This window comes from Bufo bufo, chromosome 2 (assembly GCF_905171765.1).
Source record: "Bufo bufo chromosome 2, aBufBuf1.1, whole genome shotgun sequence".
In the NCBI taxonomy this organism is placed as follows: Eukaryota; Metazoa; Chordata; class Amphibia; order Anura; family Bufonidae; genus Bufo; species Bufo bufo.
Window position 1 is genome coordinate 41,320,270 of NC_053390.1, and position 18,574 is coordinate 41,338,843.

Here is an 18,574-nt window from a genome sequence, read left to right on the forward strand (position 1 = left end):
TTCCACTGGTTCCCCTGTGACATTTGGGAATGCTCTCAGTAGCGCGTCTACCAACGTGCGCTTGTACTCGTGCATCTTCCTATCACGCTCCAGTGTAGGAAGTAAGGTGGGCACATTGTCTTTGTACCGTGAATCCAGCAGGGTGGCAACCCAGTAGTCCGCACACGTTAAAATGTGGGCAACTCTGCTGTCGTTGCGCAGGCACTGCAGCATGTAGTCACTCATGTGTGCCAGGCTGCCCAGAGGTAAGGACAAGCTGTCCTCTGTGGGAGGCGTATCGTCATCGTCCTGTGTTTCCCCCCAGCCACGCACCAGTGATGGGCCCGAGCTGCTTTGGGTGCCACCCCGCTGAGAACATGCTTCATCCTCATCCTCCTCCACCTCCTCCTCATCCTCGTCCTCCTCGTCCTCCAGTAGTGGGCCCTGTCTGGCCACATTTGTACCTGGCCTCTGCTGTTGCAAAAAACCTCCCTCTGAGTCACTTCGAAGAGACTGGCCTGAAAGTGCTAAAAATGACCCCTCTTCCTCCTCTTCCTCCTGGGCCACCTCCTCTTCCATCATCGCCCTAAGTGTTTTCTCAAGGAGACATAGAAGTGGTATTGTAACGCTGATAACGGCGTCATCGCCACTGGCCATGTTGGTGGAGTACTCGAAACAGGGCACACAGGTCTCGCATGGAGGCCCAGTCATTGGTGGTGAAGTGGTGCTGTTCCGCAGTGCGACTGACCCGTGCGTGCTGCAGCTGAAACTCCACTATGGCCTGCTGCTGCTCGCCCAGTCTGTCCAGCATGTGCAAGGTGGAGTTCCACCTGGTGGGTACGTCGCATATGAGGCGGTGAGCGGGAAGGCCGAAGTTACGCTGTAGCGCAGACAGGCGACCAATGGCAGGATGAGAACGCCGGAAGCGCGAACAGACGGCCCGCACTTTATGCAGCAGCTCTGACATGTCGGGGTAGTTGCGAATGAATTTCTGCACCACCAAATTCAGCACATGCGCCAGGCAAGGGATGTGCGTCAAACCGGCTAGTCCCAGAGCTGCAACGAGATTTCGCCCATTATCGCACACCACCAGGCCAGGCTTGAGGCTCACCGGCAGCAACCACTCGTCGGTCTGTTGTTCTATACCCCGCCACAACTCCTGCGCGGTGTGGGGCCTGTCCCCCAAACATATGAGTTTCAGAATGGCCTGCTGACGTTTACCCCGGGCTGTGCTGAAGTTGGTGGTGAAGGTGTGTGGCTGACTGGATGAGCAGGTGGAAGAAGAGGAGGAGGAAGCTGAGTAGGAAGAGGAGGAGGAGACAGGAGGCAAAGAATGTTGCCCTGCGATCCTTGGTGACGGAAGGACGTGCGCCAAACAGCTCTCCGCCTGGGGCCCAGCCGCCACTACATTTACCCAGTGTGCAGTTAGGGAGATATAGCGTCCCTGGCCGTGCTTACTGGTCCACGTATCTGTGGTTAGGTGGACCTTGCCACAGATAGCGTTGCGCAGTGCACACTTGATTTTATCGGATTCTTGGTTGTGCAGGGAAGGCACGGCTCTCTTGGAGAAGTAGTGGCGGCTGGGAACAACATACTGTGGGACAGCAAGCGACATGAGCTGTTTGAAGCTGTCTGTGTCCACCAGACTAAATGACAGCATTTCATAGGCCAGTAGTTTAGAAATGCTGGCATTCAGGGCCAGGGATCGAGGGTGGCTAGGTGGGAATTTACGCTTTCTCTCAAATGTTTGTGAGATGGAGAGCTGAACGCTGCCGTGTGACATGGTTGAGATGCTTTGTGACGCAGGTGGTGGTGTTGGTGGTACATCCCATGTTTGCTGGGCGGCAAGTGCCAACGTCCCTCCAGAGGCGGAGGAAGAGGCCGAGGCAGCGGCAGCAGCAGAAGAGGCCGAGGCGGCAGCAGCAGAAGAGGTAGCAGGGGGAGCCTGAGTGACTTCCTTGTTTTTAAGGTGTTTACTCCACTGCAGTTCATGCTTTGCATGCAGGTGCCTGGTCATGCAGGTTGTGCTAAGGTTCAGAACGTTAATGCCTCGCTTCAGGCTCTGATGGCACAGCGTGCAAACCACTCGGGTCTTGTCGTCAGCACATTGTTTGAAGAAGTGCCATGCCAGGGAACTCCTTGAAGCTGCCTTTGGGGTGCTCGGTCCCAGATGGCGGCGGTCAGTAGCATGCGTAGTCTCTTGGCGGCGGGTGTTCTGATTTTGCCCACTGCTCCCTCTTTTGCTACGCTGTTGGCTCGGTCTCACCACTGCCTCTTCCTCTGAACTGTGAAAGTCAGTGGCACGACCTTCATTCCATGTGGGGTCTAGGACCTCATCGTCCCCTGCATCGTCTTCCACCCAGTCTTGATCCCTGACCTCCTGTTCAGTCTGCACACTGCAGAAAGACGCAGCAGTTGGCACCTGTGTTTCGTCATCATCAGAGACGTGCTGAGGTGGTATTCCCATGTCCTCATCATCAGGAAACACAAGTGGTTGTGCGTTAGTGCATTCTATCTCTTCCACCCCTGGGGAAGGGCTAGGTGGATGCCCTTGGGAAACCCTGGCAGCAGAGTCTTCAAACAGCATAAGAGACTGCTGCATAACTTGAGGCTCAGACAGTTTCCCTGATATGCATGGGGGTGATGTGACAGACTGATGGGCTTGGTTTTCATGCGCCATCTGTGCGCTTTCTGCAGAACACTGGGTGGGAGATAATGTGAACGTGCTGGATGCACTGTCGGCCACCCAATTGACTAATGCCTGTACCTGCTCAGGCCTTACCATCCTTAGAACGGCATTGGGCCCCACCAAATATGGCTGTAAATTCTGGCGGCTACTGGGACCTGAGGTAGTTGGTACACTAGGACGTGTGGCTGTGGCAAAACGGCCACGTCCTCTCCCAGCACCAGAGGGTCCACTAACACCACCACAACCATGTCCACGTCCGCGTCCCTTACTAGATGTTTTCCTCATTGTTACCGTTCACCACAATAAGAAAAACAGTAATGACAGATTTAGCTGAATATAAATGTGAGGCCTATTTTTTAGGCGCTGTGTGACAGGTATACGTTTAATCACAGAATTAGACTTGGATCTGCACTGTAGCGTGTGTGTTAAGTTTTTCAGAATGACCCTATCAGCACCTTGAATCTAATATACCCTTTTAGGGATAGATTTAAAGTAGGCCTGATACAGCAGAAACCACTAATTTTGAGAATTGCAAATTTGGGAATTGTTTTTCAACCCAGAACAAAAACTGTGCTTTTACGGTCACTAAAAATAACTTGACCAGCTAAAACTGTACAGATTTGGATGAATATAAATGTCAGGCCTATTTTTTAGGCGCTGGGTGACAGGCTCAACTTGCCCCTGATCTAGTATATGGCCAAAAAATAACCACACTATTGATGGTTAAATGCACTTGGGTGACACAGGCTCAGCCTGCACCTGATGTAGTATATGGCCAAAAAATAACCACACTATTGATGGTTAAATGCACTTCGGTGACACAGGCTCAGCCTGCAGCTGATGTAGTATATGGCCAAAAAATAACCACACTATTGATGGTTAAATGCACTTGGTGGTAGCTTGTGCTGGCGCACGACAAGCCACAAAATGGCCGCCGATCACCCCAGAAAAAAGTGACTGAAAAACGCTCTGGGCAGCCGAAAAACACTGAGCAATTGAATAGAAGCAGTTCAATGATCCACAGCTGTAGATCGTGCACTGAATGAAGTCTTTTGGAGGAGTTAATCTGCCTAATCTCGCCCTAACGTCGCAGCTGCAACCTCTCCCTATACTGATCATAGCAGAGTGACGTGCAGCGCTACGTGACTCCAGCCTAAATAGAGGCTGTGTCACATGGTGCACTGGCCAATCACAGCCATGCCAATAGTAGGCAAGGCTGTGATGGCCTCTTGGGGCAAGTAGTATGACGCTTGTTGATTGGCTGCTTTGCAGCCTTTCAAAAAGCGCCAAGAAAGCGCCGAACACCGAACCCGAACCCGGACTTTTACGAAAATGTTCGGGTTCGGGTCCGTGTCACGGACACCCCAAAATTCGGTACGAACCCGAACTTTACAGTTCGGGTTCGCTCATCCCTAGTTATAACTAGCTGATCGCTGGGAGTCCAACTACTGGGACCCTCACCGATCACGAGAATGAGGTCCTGCTCCCCCGATCTGATTCAGCGTCAGGTGGTCCATGCGCACTGCCACTCCATTCATTCTCTATGGGAGGCAGCTGGGTGCAGTACTTGGCCTCCTCCTAGAGAATGAATGTAGCAGCAGTAAGCACACGTAACATGTCACTCCATCAGAACTGGGAAACAGAACCCCTGTTCTCATGACTGGTGGTGGTCCCAGTAGTCAGACCCCCAGCTAGCTATTCCCTATCCTGTGGATAGAGGATAACTTAAAAAATTGGCACAACCCATTTAATGGTAATAATCCTGTTGGTCTCAGATATTGAGTGGGTTAATGCCAGTGTGACTCTAAAGTGGTTCTTCTGCTGAGTTCTATTAAATGATTAATGGAAGAATCCTTGGTGGCGAAGGTAACGAATGGGCCAAAACCAGCATCCCTGGTGGTCTAGGGTAGTGAATGGGTTAATGTCAGCATCCAAGGTGGCCTAGGGTAGTGAATGAGCTAATGCTAGCATCCCTGATGGTTTAAGGGAGTGAATGGGCTAATGACAGCAAGTCTGGTGGTCTGGGGTAGTAATTGGGCTAATATCAACATCCTGGTGTTCTGGGGTAATGAATGAGATACTATCAGCAACCCTGGTGGTCTAGGGTAGTTACTTGGATAATGCCAGCATCCCTAGGGATTTAGGGTAATAAATGGGCTAATGCTATCATCCTTGGTGGTGTAAGATAGTGAATCGGCTAATATCAGCATCTCTGGTGGTCTGGGGTAGTGAATAGGACAATACCAGTATCCTTTGTGATTTAGAATAGTGAATTGGCTAATTCCATCATACCTAGTGGTCTAGGGTAGTGATGAGGCAATATTCGAATTTGCGATATTTTGCGAATTAGTGAGCGAATATTCGTCGCGAATTTGAAATTATTTTCTTGATTGCAAAAATCGGCAATGCAATATTCGCGTATTGTGCATGCGCAATGGAGGCGTGGCCTCGTTCTTCTACAGTTTTCAAACTGCCGGAAGTTTCCTGAGACTAGAGAAAATGGTTGGCAGCAACTTTCGCAAATGTGAGGAAGAACTCCTGATTACGGTAAGTAATTTTACATTGCAGCATTGTTTTTGATTGCATTTCGCATGTCTGGCAGAACAATAGCTTTACAGAGTGTTTCAATATATTCGCGATTGCAAATAATGCACATATTTTTTGCGCAATACATACAACTTCACATTTTATCAGGTCTGATTAGTTATTACTGATTGGTGCACTAAGTATTGCCGTGACATCACAGAACTATGTATGTAGCATGTATGGACAGCAGAGAAATATCTGCTATATATCTACTATATACCCCCCACCCCCACCCACACACAGTCTATAGATTAGAGTTTGTGTCCTGTTGGTCAGGAGAAGGGTGCACGACGGGGAGGCGAACCAGCTGTACACCCCATACCGTACCGTCACTTCACTAGACAGGTACATCTCTGCTCAGCTGGCCAATATCCGACTGCTCAGACCCCACACACAACTGCAGTACAATCCGATCATGTAATGGTAACATTAAATCTAATATTTCCCTGTCAAAGAATGAAATACTTTTGCTGTGTTGTTGAGGACATTATTTTAAATACTTATAGTTAAAAAATTTAGGATTATATGCTTGCATCTTTATCCTGCGCATGTTGGAGCGGGGATACGATAGGACCCGGGTCCAGGAGGAAAAGCAGAGTATTGTGCAGGAGATAAGGAAGGAGTGTAAGGGCAGGCTCAGTGCGATGGCGATCATCAAACATTGGTCGGATCTTAAGAGGAGGCACATCGCGTGGATCACTGAGATCCGGGACAGAAAATGCCCAGGTACAATGCTTACATTACTTGTGTATCTCTCAGCAACACTCTGTAATGTATATATACAGTTATGCAAATAAGTATTTCATCCCTTTAGGCCTCTTTCACATGAGCGAGTTTTCCGCGCGGGTGCGATGCGTGAGTTGAACGCATTGCACCCGCACTGAATCCGTACCCATTTATTTCTATGGGGCTGTGCACATGAGCGGTGATTTTCACGCATCACTTGTGCGTTGCGTGAAAATCGCAGCATGTTCTATATTCTGCGTTTTTCACGCAAAATGCAGGCCCCATAGAAGTAAATGGGGCTGCGTGAAAATCGCAAGCATCCGCAAGCAAGTGCGGATGCGGTGCGATTTTCACGCACGGTTGCTAGGAGACGATCGGGATGGGGACCCGATCTTTATTATTTTCCCTTATAACATGGTTATAAGGGAAAATAATAGCATTCTGAATACAGAATACATAGTAAAATAGGGCTGGAGGGGTTAAAAAAAAAATTCAAATTTTTTTAACTCACCTTAATCTACTTGTTTGCGGAGCCGGCATCTCTTCTGTCTTCTTCTTTGAGGAATAGGACGTTTGATGACGTCACTACGCTCATCACATGGTCCGTCACATGATCCATCACCATGGTAAAAATATCATATGATGGACCATGTGATGAGCGCAGGGACGTCATCAAAGGTCCTATTCCTCAAAGAAGAAGACAGAAGAGAAGCCGGGCTGCGCGAACAAGTGGATTAAGGTGAGTTAAATTATTTTTTAATTTTTTTTAACCCCTCCAGCCCTATTGTACCATTTTGTATTCAGAATGCTATTATTTTGCCTTATAACCATGTTATAAGGGGAAATATTACAATCTACACTACCTTGAACCCAAACCTGAACTTCTGTGAAGAAGTTCGGGTCTGGGTACCACATTCAGTTTTTTATCACGCACGTACAAAAAACATTGCACCCGCGCGATAAAAACTGAACAACGGAACGCAATCGCAGTCAAAACTGACTGAAATTGCGTACCTACTCACACGGGTTTGCCACAACGCATCCGGAGCTTATCCGGACACGCTCGTGTGAAAGAGGCCAAATGATTACTTACTACCTGGTGTGACACGTAGCAAATCAGCCGTTTACATCATACATCTCTACCTTGCCGTGAGTGTACAGTGGCGGAAATAATTATTTGACCCCTCACTGATTTTGTAAGTTTGTCCAATGACAAAGAAATGAAAAGTCTCAGAACAGTATCATTTCAATGGTAGGTTTATTGTAACAGTGGCAGATAGCACATCAAAAGGAAAATCGAAAAAATAACTTTAAATAAAAGATAGCAACTGATTTGCATTTCATTGAGTGAAATAAGTATTTGAACCCTCTAACAAAAAAAGACTTAATACTTGGTGGAAAAACCCTTGTTTGCAAGCACAGAGGTCAAACGTTTCTTGTAATTGATGACCAAGTTTGCGCACATTTTAGGAGGAATGTTGGTCCACTCCTCTTTGCAGATCATCTCTAAATCCCTAAGGTTTCGAGGCTGTCTCTGTGCAACTCTGAGCTTGAGCTCCCTCCATAGGTTTTCGATTGGATTAAGGTCCGGAGACTGACTAGGCCACTCCATGACCTTAATGTGCTTCTTCTTGAGCCACTCCTTTGTTGCCTTTGCTGTATGTTTTGGGTCATTGTCGTGCTGGAACACCCATCCACGACCCATTTTCAGTTTCCTGGCAGAGGGAAGGAGGTTGTCGCTCAGGATTTCACGATACATGGCTCCGTCCATTTTCCCGTTTATGCGAATAAGTTGTCCTGTGCCCTTAGCAGAAAAACACCCCCAAAGCAAAATGTTTCCACCCCCATGCTTGACGGTGGGGACGGTGTTTTGGGGGTCATAGGCAGCATTTTTCTTCCTCCAAACACAGCGAGTTGAGTTAATGCCAAAGAGCTCTATTTTGGTCTCATCAGACCACAGCACCTTCTCCCAGTCACTCTCTGAATCATTCAGGTGTTCATTGGCAAACTTCAGACGGGCCTGCACATGTGCCTTCCTGAGCAGGGGGACCTTGCGAGCCCTGCAGGATTTTAATCCATTGCGGTGTAATGTGTTTCCAATGGTTTTCTTGGTGACTGTGGTCCCTGCTAATTTGAGGTCATTAACTAACTCCTCCCGTGTAGTTCTAGGATGCTTTTTCACCTTTCTCAGAACCATTGACACCCCACGAGGTGAGATCTTGCGTGGAGCCCCAGAGCGAGGTCGATTGATGGTCATTTTGTGCTCCTTCCATTTTCGAACAATCGCACCAACAGTTGTCACCTTCTCTCCCAGCTTCTTGCTAATGGTTTTGTAGCCCATTCCAGCCTTGTGCAGGTCTACAATTTTGTCTCTGACATCCTTGGACAGCTCTTTGGTCTTTCCCATGTTGGAGAGTTTGGAGTCTGCTTGATTGATTGATTCTGTGGACAGGTGTCTTTTATACAGGTGACTAGTTAAGACAGGTGTCCTTAATGAGGGTGACTAATTGAGTAGAAGTGTCTAACCACTCTGTGGGAGCCAGAACTCTTAATGGTTGGTAGGGGTTCAAATACTTATTTCACTCAATGAAATGCAAATCAGTTGCTATCTTTTATTTAAAGTTATTTTTTCAATTTTCCTTTTGATGTGCTATCTGCCACTGTTACAATAAACCTACCATTGAAATGATACTGTTCTGAGACTTTTCATTTCTTTGTCATTGGACAAACTTACAAAATCAGTGAGGGGTCAAATAATTATTTCCGCCACTGTATATACAGTGGATATAAAAAGTCTACACACCCCTGTTAAAATGTCAGGTTTCTGTGATGTAAAAAAATTGAGACAAAGATAAATAATTTCAGAACTTTTCCCACCTTTAATGTGACCTATAAACTGTACAACTCAATTGAAAAACAAACTGAAATCTTTTAAGTAGAGGGAAGAAAAAATATAAAAGTAACATAATATGGTTGCATAAGTGTGCACAGCCTTATACTAATACTTTGTTGAAGCACCTTTTGATTTTATTACAGCACTCAGTCTTTTTGGGTATGAGTCTATCAGCATGGCACATTTTGACTTGGCAAGATTTGCCCAGTCTTCTTTGCAAAAACACTCCAAATCTGTCAGATTGCGAGGGCATCTCCTGGGCACAGCCCTCTTCAGATAACCCCACAGATTTTCAATCAGATTCAGGTCTGGGCTCTGGCTGGGCCATTCCAAAACGTTAATCTTCTTCTGGTGAAGCCATTCCTTTGTTGATTTGGATGTATGCTTTGGGTCGATGTCATGCTGAAAGATGAAGTTCCTCTTCATGTTCAGCTTTCTAGCAGAAGCCTGAAGGTTTTGTGCCAATATTGACTGGTATTTGGAACTGTTCATAATTCCCTCTAGCTTAACTAAGGTCCCAGTTCCAGCTGAAGAAAAACAGCTGCCACCACCATGCTTCACTGTGGGGATGGTGTTCTTTTGATGATGTGCAGTGTTGTTTTTGCGCCAAACATATCTATTGGAATTATGGCCAAAAAGTCCAACCTTGGTTTCATCAGACCATAACACCTTTTCCCACATGCTTTTGGGAGACTTCAGATGTGTTTTTGCAAAATGTAGCCTGGCTTGGATGTTTTTCTTCGTAAGAAAAAGTTTTCATCTTGCCACTCTACCCCATAGCCCAGACATATGAAGAATACAGGAGATTGTTGTCACATGTACCACACAGCCAGTACTTGCCAGATATTCCTGCAGCTCCTTTAATGTTGCTGTAGGCCTCTTGGTCGCCTCCCAGTTTTCTTCTCGTATTTTCATCAATTTTGGAGGGACGTCCAGTTCTTGTCACTTTTGTGCCATATTTTCTCCACATGATGATGACTGTCTTCACTGTGTTCCATGGTATATCTAATGCCTTGGAAATTCTTTTGTACCCTTCTCCTGACTGATACCTTCTAACAATGAGGTCCCTCTGATGCTTTGGAAGCTCTCTGTGGACCGTGGCTTCTGCTGTGGGATGTGACTAAGAAAATTTCAGGAAAGACCAACTAGAGCAGCTGAACTTTATTTGGGGTTAATCAGAGGCACTTTACATGATGGCCGGTGTATGCTGACTCCTATTTAACAGGATTCTGAATGTGATTGCTTCATTCTGAACACAGCTACATCCCCAGTTATGAGAGGGTGTGCACATTTATGCAACCACATTATTTTTATTTTTTGTTTTGTTTTCTTCCCTCCACCTAAAAGATTTCAGTTTTTTTTTAAATTAAGTTGTACAGTTTATAGGTCTGAAATGATTTACCTTTGTCTAATTTTTTTACAGCACAGAAACCAGACATTTTAACAGGGGTGTGTAGACTTTTTATATCCACTGTATATATATTTATAAACACAGCAAAGTAGAGAAGCATGATGTAACTGGCTGATTTTGTATGTTTCACACACACATAAATATATATATATATGTGTGTGTGTATATACATAAACTGCAATCATCATTCTGTATTCCAGTAAAAGGCCCCATCCATCATTACATCCCCCACTTAATTTGCATTTGTTAGGAGTTCTGAGTTGTTTGTCTAAATTCTGAACATTGTGTGATTACAGGTGTTCCCGTTCCCTCCGTCCGCCGCAGGTCGTCGATGGACGAGATGGAGAAAGTGGTCGTGTCCGCCCAGAAGGAGGCGGAGGAGGAGGAAGAGCAGGCCGGACCTTCCCAGCCGCAGCAGGATGCACCACCCTCACCTGTGGGCGAAGAGGTGGAGGTGGAGGAGGCCGGACCCTCCCGGCAGCCGGATCCCCCCTCCCCAGCTCCAGATGAGGAAGAAGAGGAGGAAGAGGCTGTCACCAGCCCCGGCCATGAGGGTAAATGCAATGCCCGCACACTATGGTTGTTATGTGAGTGTAACGGAGGTGGTGTGCCGAGTGAGGGTAGTAGTACTCACAACTTCTGGATCCGCACTTCCGTTCCGGAAAAAAATAGAACAAGTCCTATTCTTGTCCGCAAATGCGGAACGCACATTGCCGGTGTCCGTGTTTTGCGGATCCCCAAAACGCATACGGACGTGTGAATGGACCCTTAGTTTGTCCTCTCCAGGATTGATCAGGTCCCGGAGAAAAGATATTGCAGCTACATTGTGGATAAAGCCTGTTTCTCTCCTCCATTAACTGTCTGTCAGGCATGCTCAACCTGCGGCCCTCTAGCTGTTGCTAAACTACAACTCCCATCATGCCCTGCTGTAGGCTGATAGCTGTAAGCTGTCCGGGCATGCTGGGTGTTGTAGTTTTGCAACAGCTGGAGGGCCGCAGGTTGGGCATCCCTGGTCTAAATAATGACAGCACCACCTAGGGGTGAATTGATGAAATGACAATGCTAGCCTGATAAATAGGAAATACCATACATTGCAAATACATTAACTAAAAATACATTAACTAAATAGGCAGATGTTTAAAGTGTCCCTTTTGCACATATATGTGGGACATATTTATGCAGCATAAATATGTGCACACAGCAATATAATTCTGTATCCATAACATGTACAGAAACATTAACCCCTTAAGAACCCTGCCATTTTTCACCTTTCTGCCCAGGCCATATTTAGCATATCCGACATGTGTCACTTTATGTGGTAATAACTTTAAAATGCTTTTACTTATCCAGGCCATTCTGAGATTGTTTTATCGTCACATATTGTACTTCATGACAGTGGTAAAATTGAGTCAAAAAATACCACCTAAAAAAAAATACCACATTTACCAAAAATTTGAAAGAATTTGCAAATTTTCACTTTTTTTTAGCAGAATTTAAACTTTAATCTATTTTTTCAGCAAAACATCAAGGGTTAACAGCCAAACAAAACAAAAAATCTATTATATTGAATCTGGAGTTTAACGACCTCAGCCCCCCTAGCTTAAACACCCTTAATGACCAGGCCACTTTTTACACTTCTGACCTACACTATTTTAACCGTTTATTGCTCGGTCATGCAACTTACCACCCAAATGAATTTTACCTCCTTTTCTTCTCACTAATAGAGCTTTCATTTGGTGGTATTTTATTGCTGCTGACATTTTTACTTTTTTTGTTATTAATCGAAATTTAACGATTTTTTTGCAAAAAAAATGACATTTTTCAGTTGTAAAATTTTGCAATAAAAAAACACATCCATACATAAATTTTTCTCGAAATTTATTGTTCTACATGTCTTTGATAAAAAAAAATGTTTGGGTAAAAAAAAAATGGTTTGGGTAAAAGTTATAGCGTTTACAAACTATGGTACAAAAATGTGAATTTCCGCTTTTTGAAGCAGCTCTGACTTTCTGAGCACCTGTCATGTTTCCTGAGGTTCTACAATGGCCAGACAGTACAAACACCCCACAAATGACCCCATTTCGGAAAGTAGACACCCTAAGGTATTCGCTGATGGGCATAGTGAGTTCATAGAACTTTTTATTTTTTGTCACAAGTTAGCGGAAAATGATGATTTTTTATTTTTTTTCTTACAAAGTCTCATATTCCACTAACTTGTGACAAAAAATAAAAACTTCCATGAACTCACTATGCCCATCACGAAATACCTTGGGGTGTCTTCTTTCCAAAATGGGGTCACTTGTGGGGTAGTTATACTCCCCTGGCATTTTAGGGACCCAAATGCGTGCAAAGTAGTTTGAAATCAAAATCTGTAAAAAATGGTCGGTGAAATCCGAAAGGTGCTCTTTGGAATGTGGGCCCCTTTGCCCACCTAGGCTGCAGAAAAGTGTCACACATGTGGTATTGCCGTACTCAGGAGAAGTTGGGCAATGTGTTTTGGGGTGTCATTTTACATATACCCATGCTGGGTGAGAGAAATATCTTGGCAAAAGACAACTTTTCCCATTTTTTTATACAAAGTTGGCATTTGACCAAGATATTTATCTCACCCAGCATGGGTATATGTAAAATGACACCCCAAAACACATTGCCCAACTTCTCCTGAGTACAGCGATACCACATGTGTGACACTTTTTTTCAGCCTAGGTGGGCAAAGGGGCCCACATTCCAAAGAGCACCTTTAGGATTTCACCGGCCATTTTTTACAGATTCTGATTTCAAACTACTTACCACACATTAGGGCCCCTAGAATGCCAGGGCAGTATAACTACCCCACAAGTGACCCCATTTTGGAAAGAAGACACCCCAAGGTATTCCGTGAGGAGCATGGCGAGTTCCTAGAATTTTTTATTTTTTGTCACAAGTTAGCGGAAAATGATGATTTTTATTTTTTTTTTCTTACAAAGTCTCATATTCCACTAACTTGTGACAAAAAATAAAAACTTCCATTAACTCACTATGCCCATCACGAAATACCTGGGGGTGTCTTCTTTCCAAAATGGGGTCACTTGTGGGGTAGTTATACTGCCCTGGCATTTTAGGGGCCCGAATGCGTGAGAAGTAGTTTGAAATCAAAATCTGTAAAAAATGGCCGGTGACATCCGAAAGGTGCTCTTTGGAATGTGGGCCCCTTTGCCCACCTAGGCTGCAAAAAAGTGTCACACATCTGGTATTGCCGTACTCAGGAGAAGTTGGGCAATGTGTTTTGGGGTGTCATTTTACATATACCCATGCTGGGTGAGATAAATATCTTGGTCAAATGCCAACTTTGTATAAAAAAATGGGAAAAGTTGTCTTTTGCCAAGATATTTCTCTCACCCAGCATGAGTATATGTAAAAAGACACCCCAAAACACATTGCCCAACTTCTCCTGAGTACGGTGATACCAGATGTGTGACACTTTTTTGCAGCCTAGGTGGGCAAAGGGGCCCACATTCCAAAGAGCACCTTTCGGATTTCACCGGCCATTTTTTACAGATTTTTATTTCAAACCACTTCTCACGCATTCGGGCCCCTAAAATGCCAGGGCAGTATAACTACCCCACAAGCGACCCCATTTTGGAAAGAAGACACCCCAAGGTATTTCGTGATGGGCATAGTGAGTTCATGGAAGTTTTTATTTTTTGTCACACAAAGTCTCCCTTTCCGCTAACTTGGGACAAAAATTAGTTAGTGGAATATGAGACTTTGTAAGAAAAAAAATAATAATTTCCGCTAACTTGGGCCAAAAAAATGTCTGAATGGAGCCTTTCAGGGGGGTGATCAATGAAAGGGGGGTGATCAATGACAGGGGGGTGATCAGGGAGTCTATATGGGGTGATCACCCCCCTGTCATTGATCACCCCCCTATAAGGCTCCATTCAGATGTCCGTATGTGTTTTGCGGATCCGATCCATGTATCCGTGGATCCGTAAAAAACATATGGACGTTTGAATGGAGCCTTACAGGGGGGGTGATCAATGAAAGGGGGGTGATCAATGACAGGGGGGTGATCAGGGAGTCTATATGGGGTGATCACCCTCCTGTCATTGATCACCCCCCTATAAGGCTCCATTCAGATGTCCGTATGTGTTTTGCGGATCCGATCCATGTATCCGTGGATCCGTAAAATACATACGGACGTTTGAATGGAGCCTTACAGGGGGGTGATCAATGACAGGGGGGTGATCAATGACAGGGGGGTGATCAGGGAGTCTATATGGGGTGATCACCCCCGTCATTGATCACCCCCCTGTAAGGCTCCATTCAGATGTCCGTATGATTTTTACGGATCCACTGATACATGGATCGGATTCGCAAAACGCATCCGGACATCTGAATGGAGCCTTACAGGGGGGTAATCAATGACAGGGGGGTGATCAGGGAGTCTATATGGGGTGATAACCACAGTCATTGATCATGCCCCTGTAAGGCTCCATTCAGACGTCCGTATGTGTTTTGCGGATCCGATCCATGTATCAGTGGATCCGTAAAAATCATACGGACGTTTGAATGGAGCCTACAGGGGGGTGATCAATGACAGGGGGGTGATCAATGACAGGGGGGTGATCAGGGAGTCTATATGGGGTGATCACCCCCGTCATTGATCACCCCCCTGTAAGGCTCCATTCAAACGTCCGTATGATTTTTACGGATCCACTGATACATGGATCGGATCCGCAAAACACATACGGACATCTGAATGGAGCCTTACAGGGGGGTGATCAATGACAGGGGGGTGATCAATGACAGGGGGGTAATCAGGGAGTCTATATGGGGTGATCACCCCCCTGTCATTGATCACCCCCCTGTAAGGCTCCATTCAGATGTCCTTATGTGTTTTGCGGATCCGATCCATGTATCAGTGGATCCGTAAAAATCATACGGACGTTTGAATGGAGCCTTACAGGGGGGTGATTAATGACAGGGGTGATCAATTACAGGGGGGTGATCAGGGAGTCTATATGGGGTGATCACCCCTGTCATTGATCACCCCCCTGTAAGGCTCCATTCAGATGTCCGTATGTGTTTTGCGGATCCGATCCATGTATCAGTGGATCCGTAAAAATCATATGGACGTTTGAATGGAGCCTTACAGGAGGGTGATCAATGACAGGGGGGTTATCAATGACAGGGGGGTGATCAGGGAGTCTATATGGGGTGATCACCCCCGTCATTGATCACCCCCCTGTAAGGCTCCATTCAGATGTCCGTATGTGTTTTGCGGATCCGATCCATGTATCAGTGGATCCGTAAAAATCATACGGACGTCTGAATGGAGCCTTACAGGGGGGTGATCAATGACAGGGGGTGATCAATGACAGGCGGGTGATCAGGGAGTCTATATGGGGTGATCAGGGGTGAATAAGGGGTTAATAAGTGACAGGGGGGGGTGTAGTGTAGTGGTGTTTGGTGCTACATATTACTGAGCTGCCTGTGTCCTCTGGTGGTCGATCCAAGCAAAGGGGACCACCAGAGGACCAGGTAGCAGGTATATTAGACGCTGTTATCAAAACAGCGTCTAATATACCTGTTAGCGGTTTAAAAAATCGCATCTCCAGCCTGCCAGCGAACGATCGCCGCTGGCAGGCTGGAGATCCACTCGCTTACCTTCCGATCCTGTGAGCACGCGCGCCTGTGTGCGCGCGTTCGCAGGAAATCTCGCGTCTCGCGAGAGGACGCGTATATGCGTCCAGGAGGAATGAATCAACCACCTCCAGGACGCGTCGCTGCGTTCGGCGGTCCGGAGGTGGTTAAAGAAACAACCCAGGTGTGCTCAAAAACTGATGTATGGGCGCACAGCAGGCTTCAGAGTGGAAGGAGCACCATATGGCTTTTGGAGAGCGGATTTAGCTGGAATGGTAATTGGGAGCTATGTTGCATATGAAGACACCCTGAGGTGGCCCTAGAGTAGAAACCCCCAAAACGTGACCCCATTCTGGAAACTACACCCCTCAAGTAATATTTCAAGGTGTGTAGTGAGCAGGCATTTCACCAAATTAGGAAACGCTTGGCTGTGAAAATTAAAAATTAATTTTTTTTCTCCAGAAAACGTTGATTTACACCCACATTTTTCACTTTCACAAGGGGTAACAGGACAAAATGCACCCAAAATGTTGTTCCTCATTTCCCCCGAATACGCCAACACCCCATATGTACTCAAAAAATTATGTATGGGCGCATGGCAGGGCTCTATAGTCAAACAGCTAAATATGGATTTTGCTCACCTGAATTGGCAGACATGGATTCTAGATGCCATGTCACATTAAATAAATTCCCATGGTCCCCAGAAAAAAAATAAAAAAATTGTGATCCCATTTCAGAAACAGCATCCCTGTACGAACATTTTAAGTGATGGAAAGGGTACTGTTCAGCAAACAGGTGTCTGACAGCATTTCAAAGCACACATTTGTAAAAATAAAAAAAATAAAAAAAAATTCACTTTCAGAAGGGTTAAAGAAGAAAATGCACCCTAGTATATGTTCCTCATTTAGAAAACACCCCAAAATAATTATAAAGCTGCAGCATGAGGACCAAAAAGCCGTGCAGGAGATCAGGGAGCAGCAAAAAAAGATAAGGGAACAGCAGCGGCATCTGGATTGCAAGGTGCAGCAGTTGGAAGAGCTGCACCATAATGGGATGCAGGAGATGCTGGACCTCCATAAGCAACTCGAACAGTTGCCTTAGAGCCATATTTGTTCCTCAAAATTGCCAATAAATCGTTTTTTCCGTTCTAAAGTTTGCTTTTGTTTTTTGATATTGTTATGTTTATTATTAATTTTAACCTATAAGGTTGCAGTAAGGCCCTTTTAGTCTAGGGGCAAACTCATCAGGATCTGGACAGACAGCAGCAGCAGATAAAGGTAACTGTGGAGTATAAGGCCTACACATAGCTCGGCCAAACTCATCCAGAACAGACAACAGCAGGTTCTTTGTTTGCAGCAGGAATGTGTTCCCAGGAATATGCCCCCGCCAGACCGGGGCAACACCAAAAATAAACTTAGACACCTCTGACTGCAGCAGGTTCTTCGTCTACAGCAGGAATGTGCAATATTTTCCTTTGACAATTTTTATTTAAAGTGTTTTTTAAGTTTGTAAATCCCAAAATAAATCTTTAAAATCTTTATTAGCATCACGTGAAAAACATACTATATCATAATTATGTTAAAAGAGACACATAAAAATCCACATTGTACAAAAGAGGAGGGACAACTGGAAGGAAATTGGCCAAATACAAATGGTGCTGGATACGGGGGGGGGGGGGGGGGGATATCCATATATAGTACATATAAAGTGCCAATGCAAAATATACTCCTCTCATTTGATATCTGACATGTAAATCAAGGGCATATACAACATATAACATATGATAATGTATATAGTCAAAGGGGTATGTAACAACAAATCCACTATAAAACCAACCACTCATAAGACAAACTAGTACATCTGTTTAAAGTGCAAATGCAAACAAAAAAAGCCCAAGAATTTGAAAGTGTTGTGGAAATTTTATTATGCAGACATTTTAGTTTAGGATGCAGCCATGGGGAAGAGGACAGCCCGCTGTGACACTTCTTGGCTGCCAGGGACCATGACATCTTGGTCCTCCTGCTGCTGCCTCTGGGAGTCACCCCACCCCTGGACTAATGGTGCCCCCGACACCGGCTCTGCCTCCTGACCAGGCCCAGACTCCTGGACGTCCACATCTCCCTCAAAAAATTCTTCTTCCTCCTCCTCCTTGTCCTGGGCATGGTCTTGGTGGAGCAGTGTTGCCTCTTCTTGCTCCACCAAGGCACTCTCCCCAGCAGGCGTTCTAGTGTCCTGTCCAGCAGGAACACTATGGGGAGCATGTCATTGATGCCGACGTGCTCCCCGTTGACCAACATGGTTGCCTGCTCGAAGGGGGCCAACACATGGCAGACCTAAAGTATCTGACCCCACTCCGGATTGGTGATGTAGGAGAGTGGGTGTGATGGCCCCGGAGTGCCTAGGACCAGCAGGTACTCCTTCACCGCCCGTCGCTGCTCCTACAACCTCTCCAGCATGTGGCGGGTGGAGTTCCACCGCGTCACACTGTCCACAATCAGCCTATGAGGTGGCAGGCTGTTGTCCCACTGCAGTTTGGACATGGGCGCAGTGGCGGTTGGGGAGCGTCGGAAGTGCCTGGCAATCATACGTACCCTTTGCATGATGTCGCTCAACCTTGGGTATGTGCGCAGGAACTTCTGAACAACAAAGTTGAGAACATGTGCCA

At 45.8% G+C, this 18,574-nt stretch overlaps 1 protein-coding gene across 1 annotated transcript; it reads left to right on the forward strand.

Moving 5' to 3' along the window:
- Nucleotides 1-5,866: 5,866 nt before the first annotated feature.
- Nucleotides 5,867-17,031, forward strand: LOC120992192 (submandibular gland secretory Glx-rich protein CA-like). The gene is made up of 3 exons (XM_040420993.1): nt 5,867-5,980; nt 10,581-10,838; nt 16,772-17,031. Exons 1-3 carry the CDS (start codon nt 5,899-5,901, stop codon nt 17,008-17,010), a joined length of 579 nt encoding a protein of 192 aa, XP_040276927.1. The 5' UTR covers nt 5,867-5,898; the 3' UTR covers nt 17,011-17,031.
- Nucleotides 17,032-18,574: the final 1,543 nt, after the last annotated feature.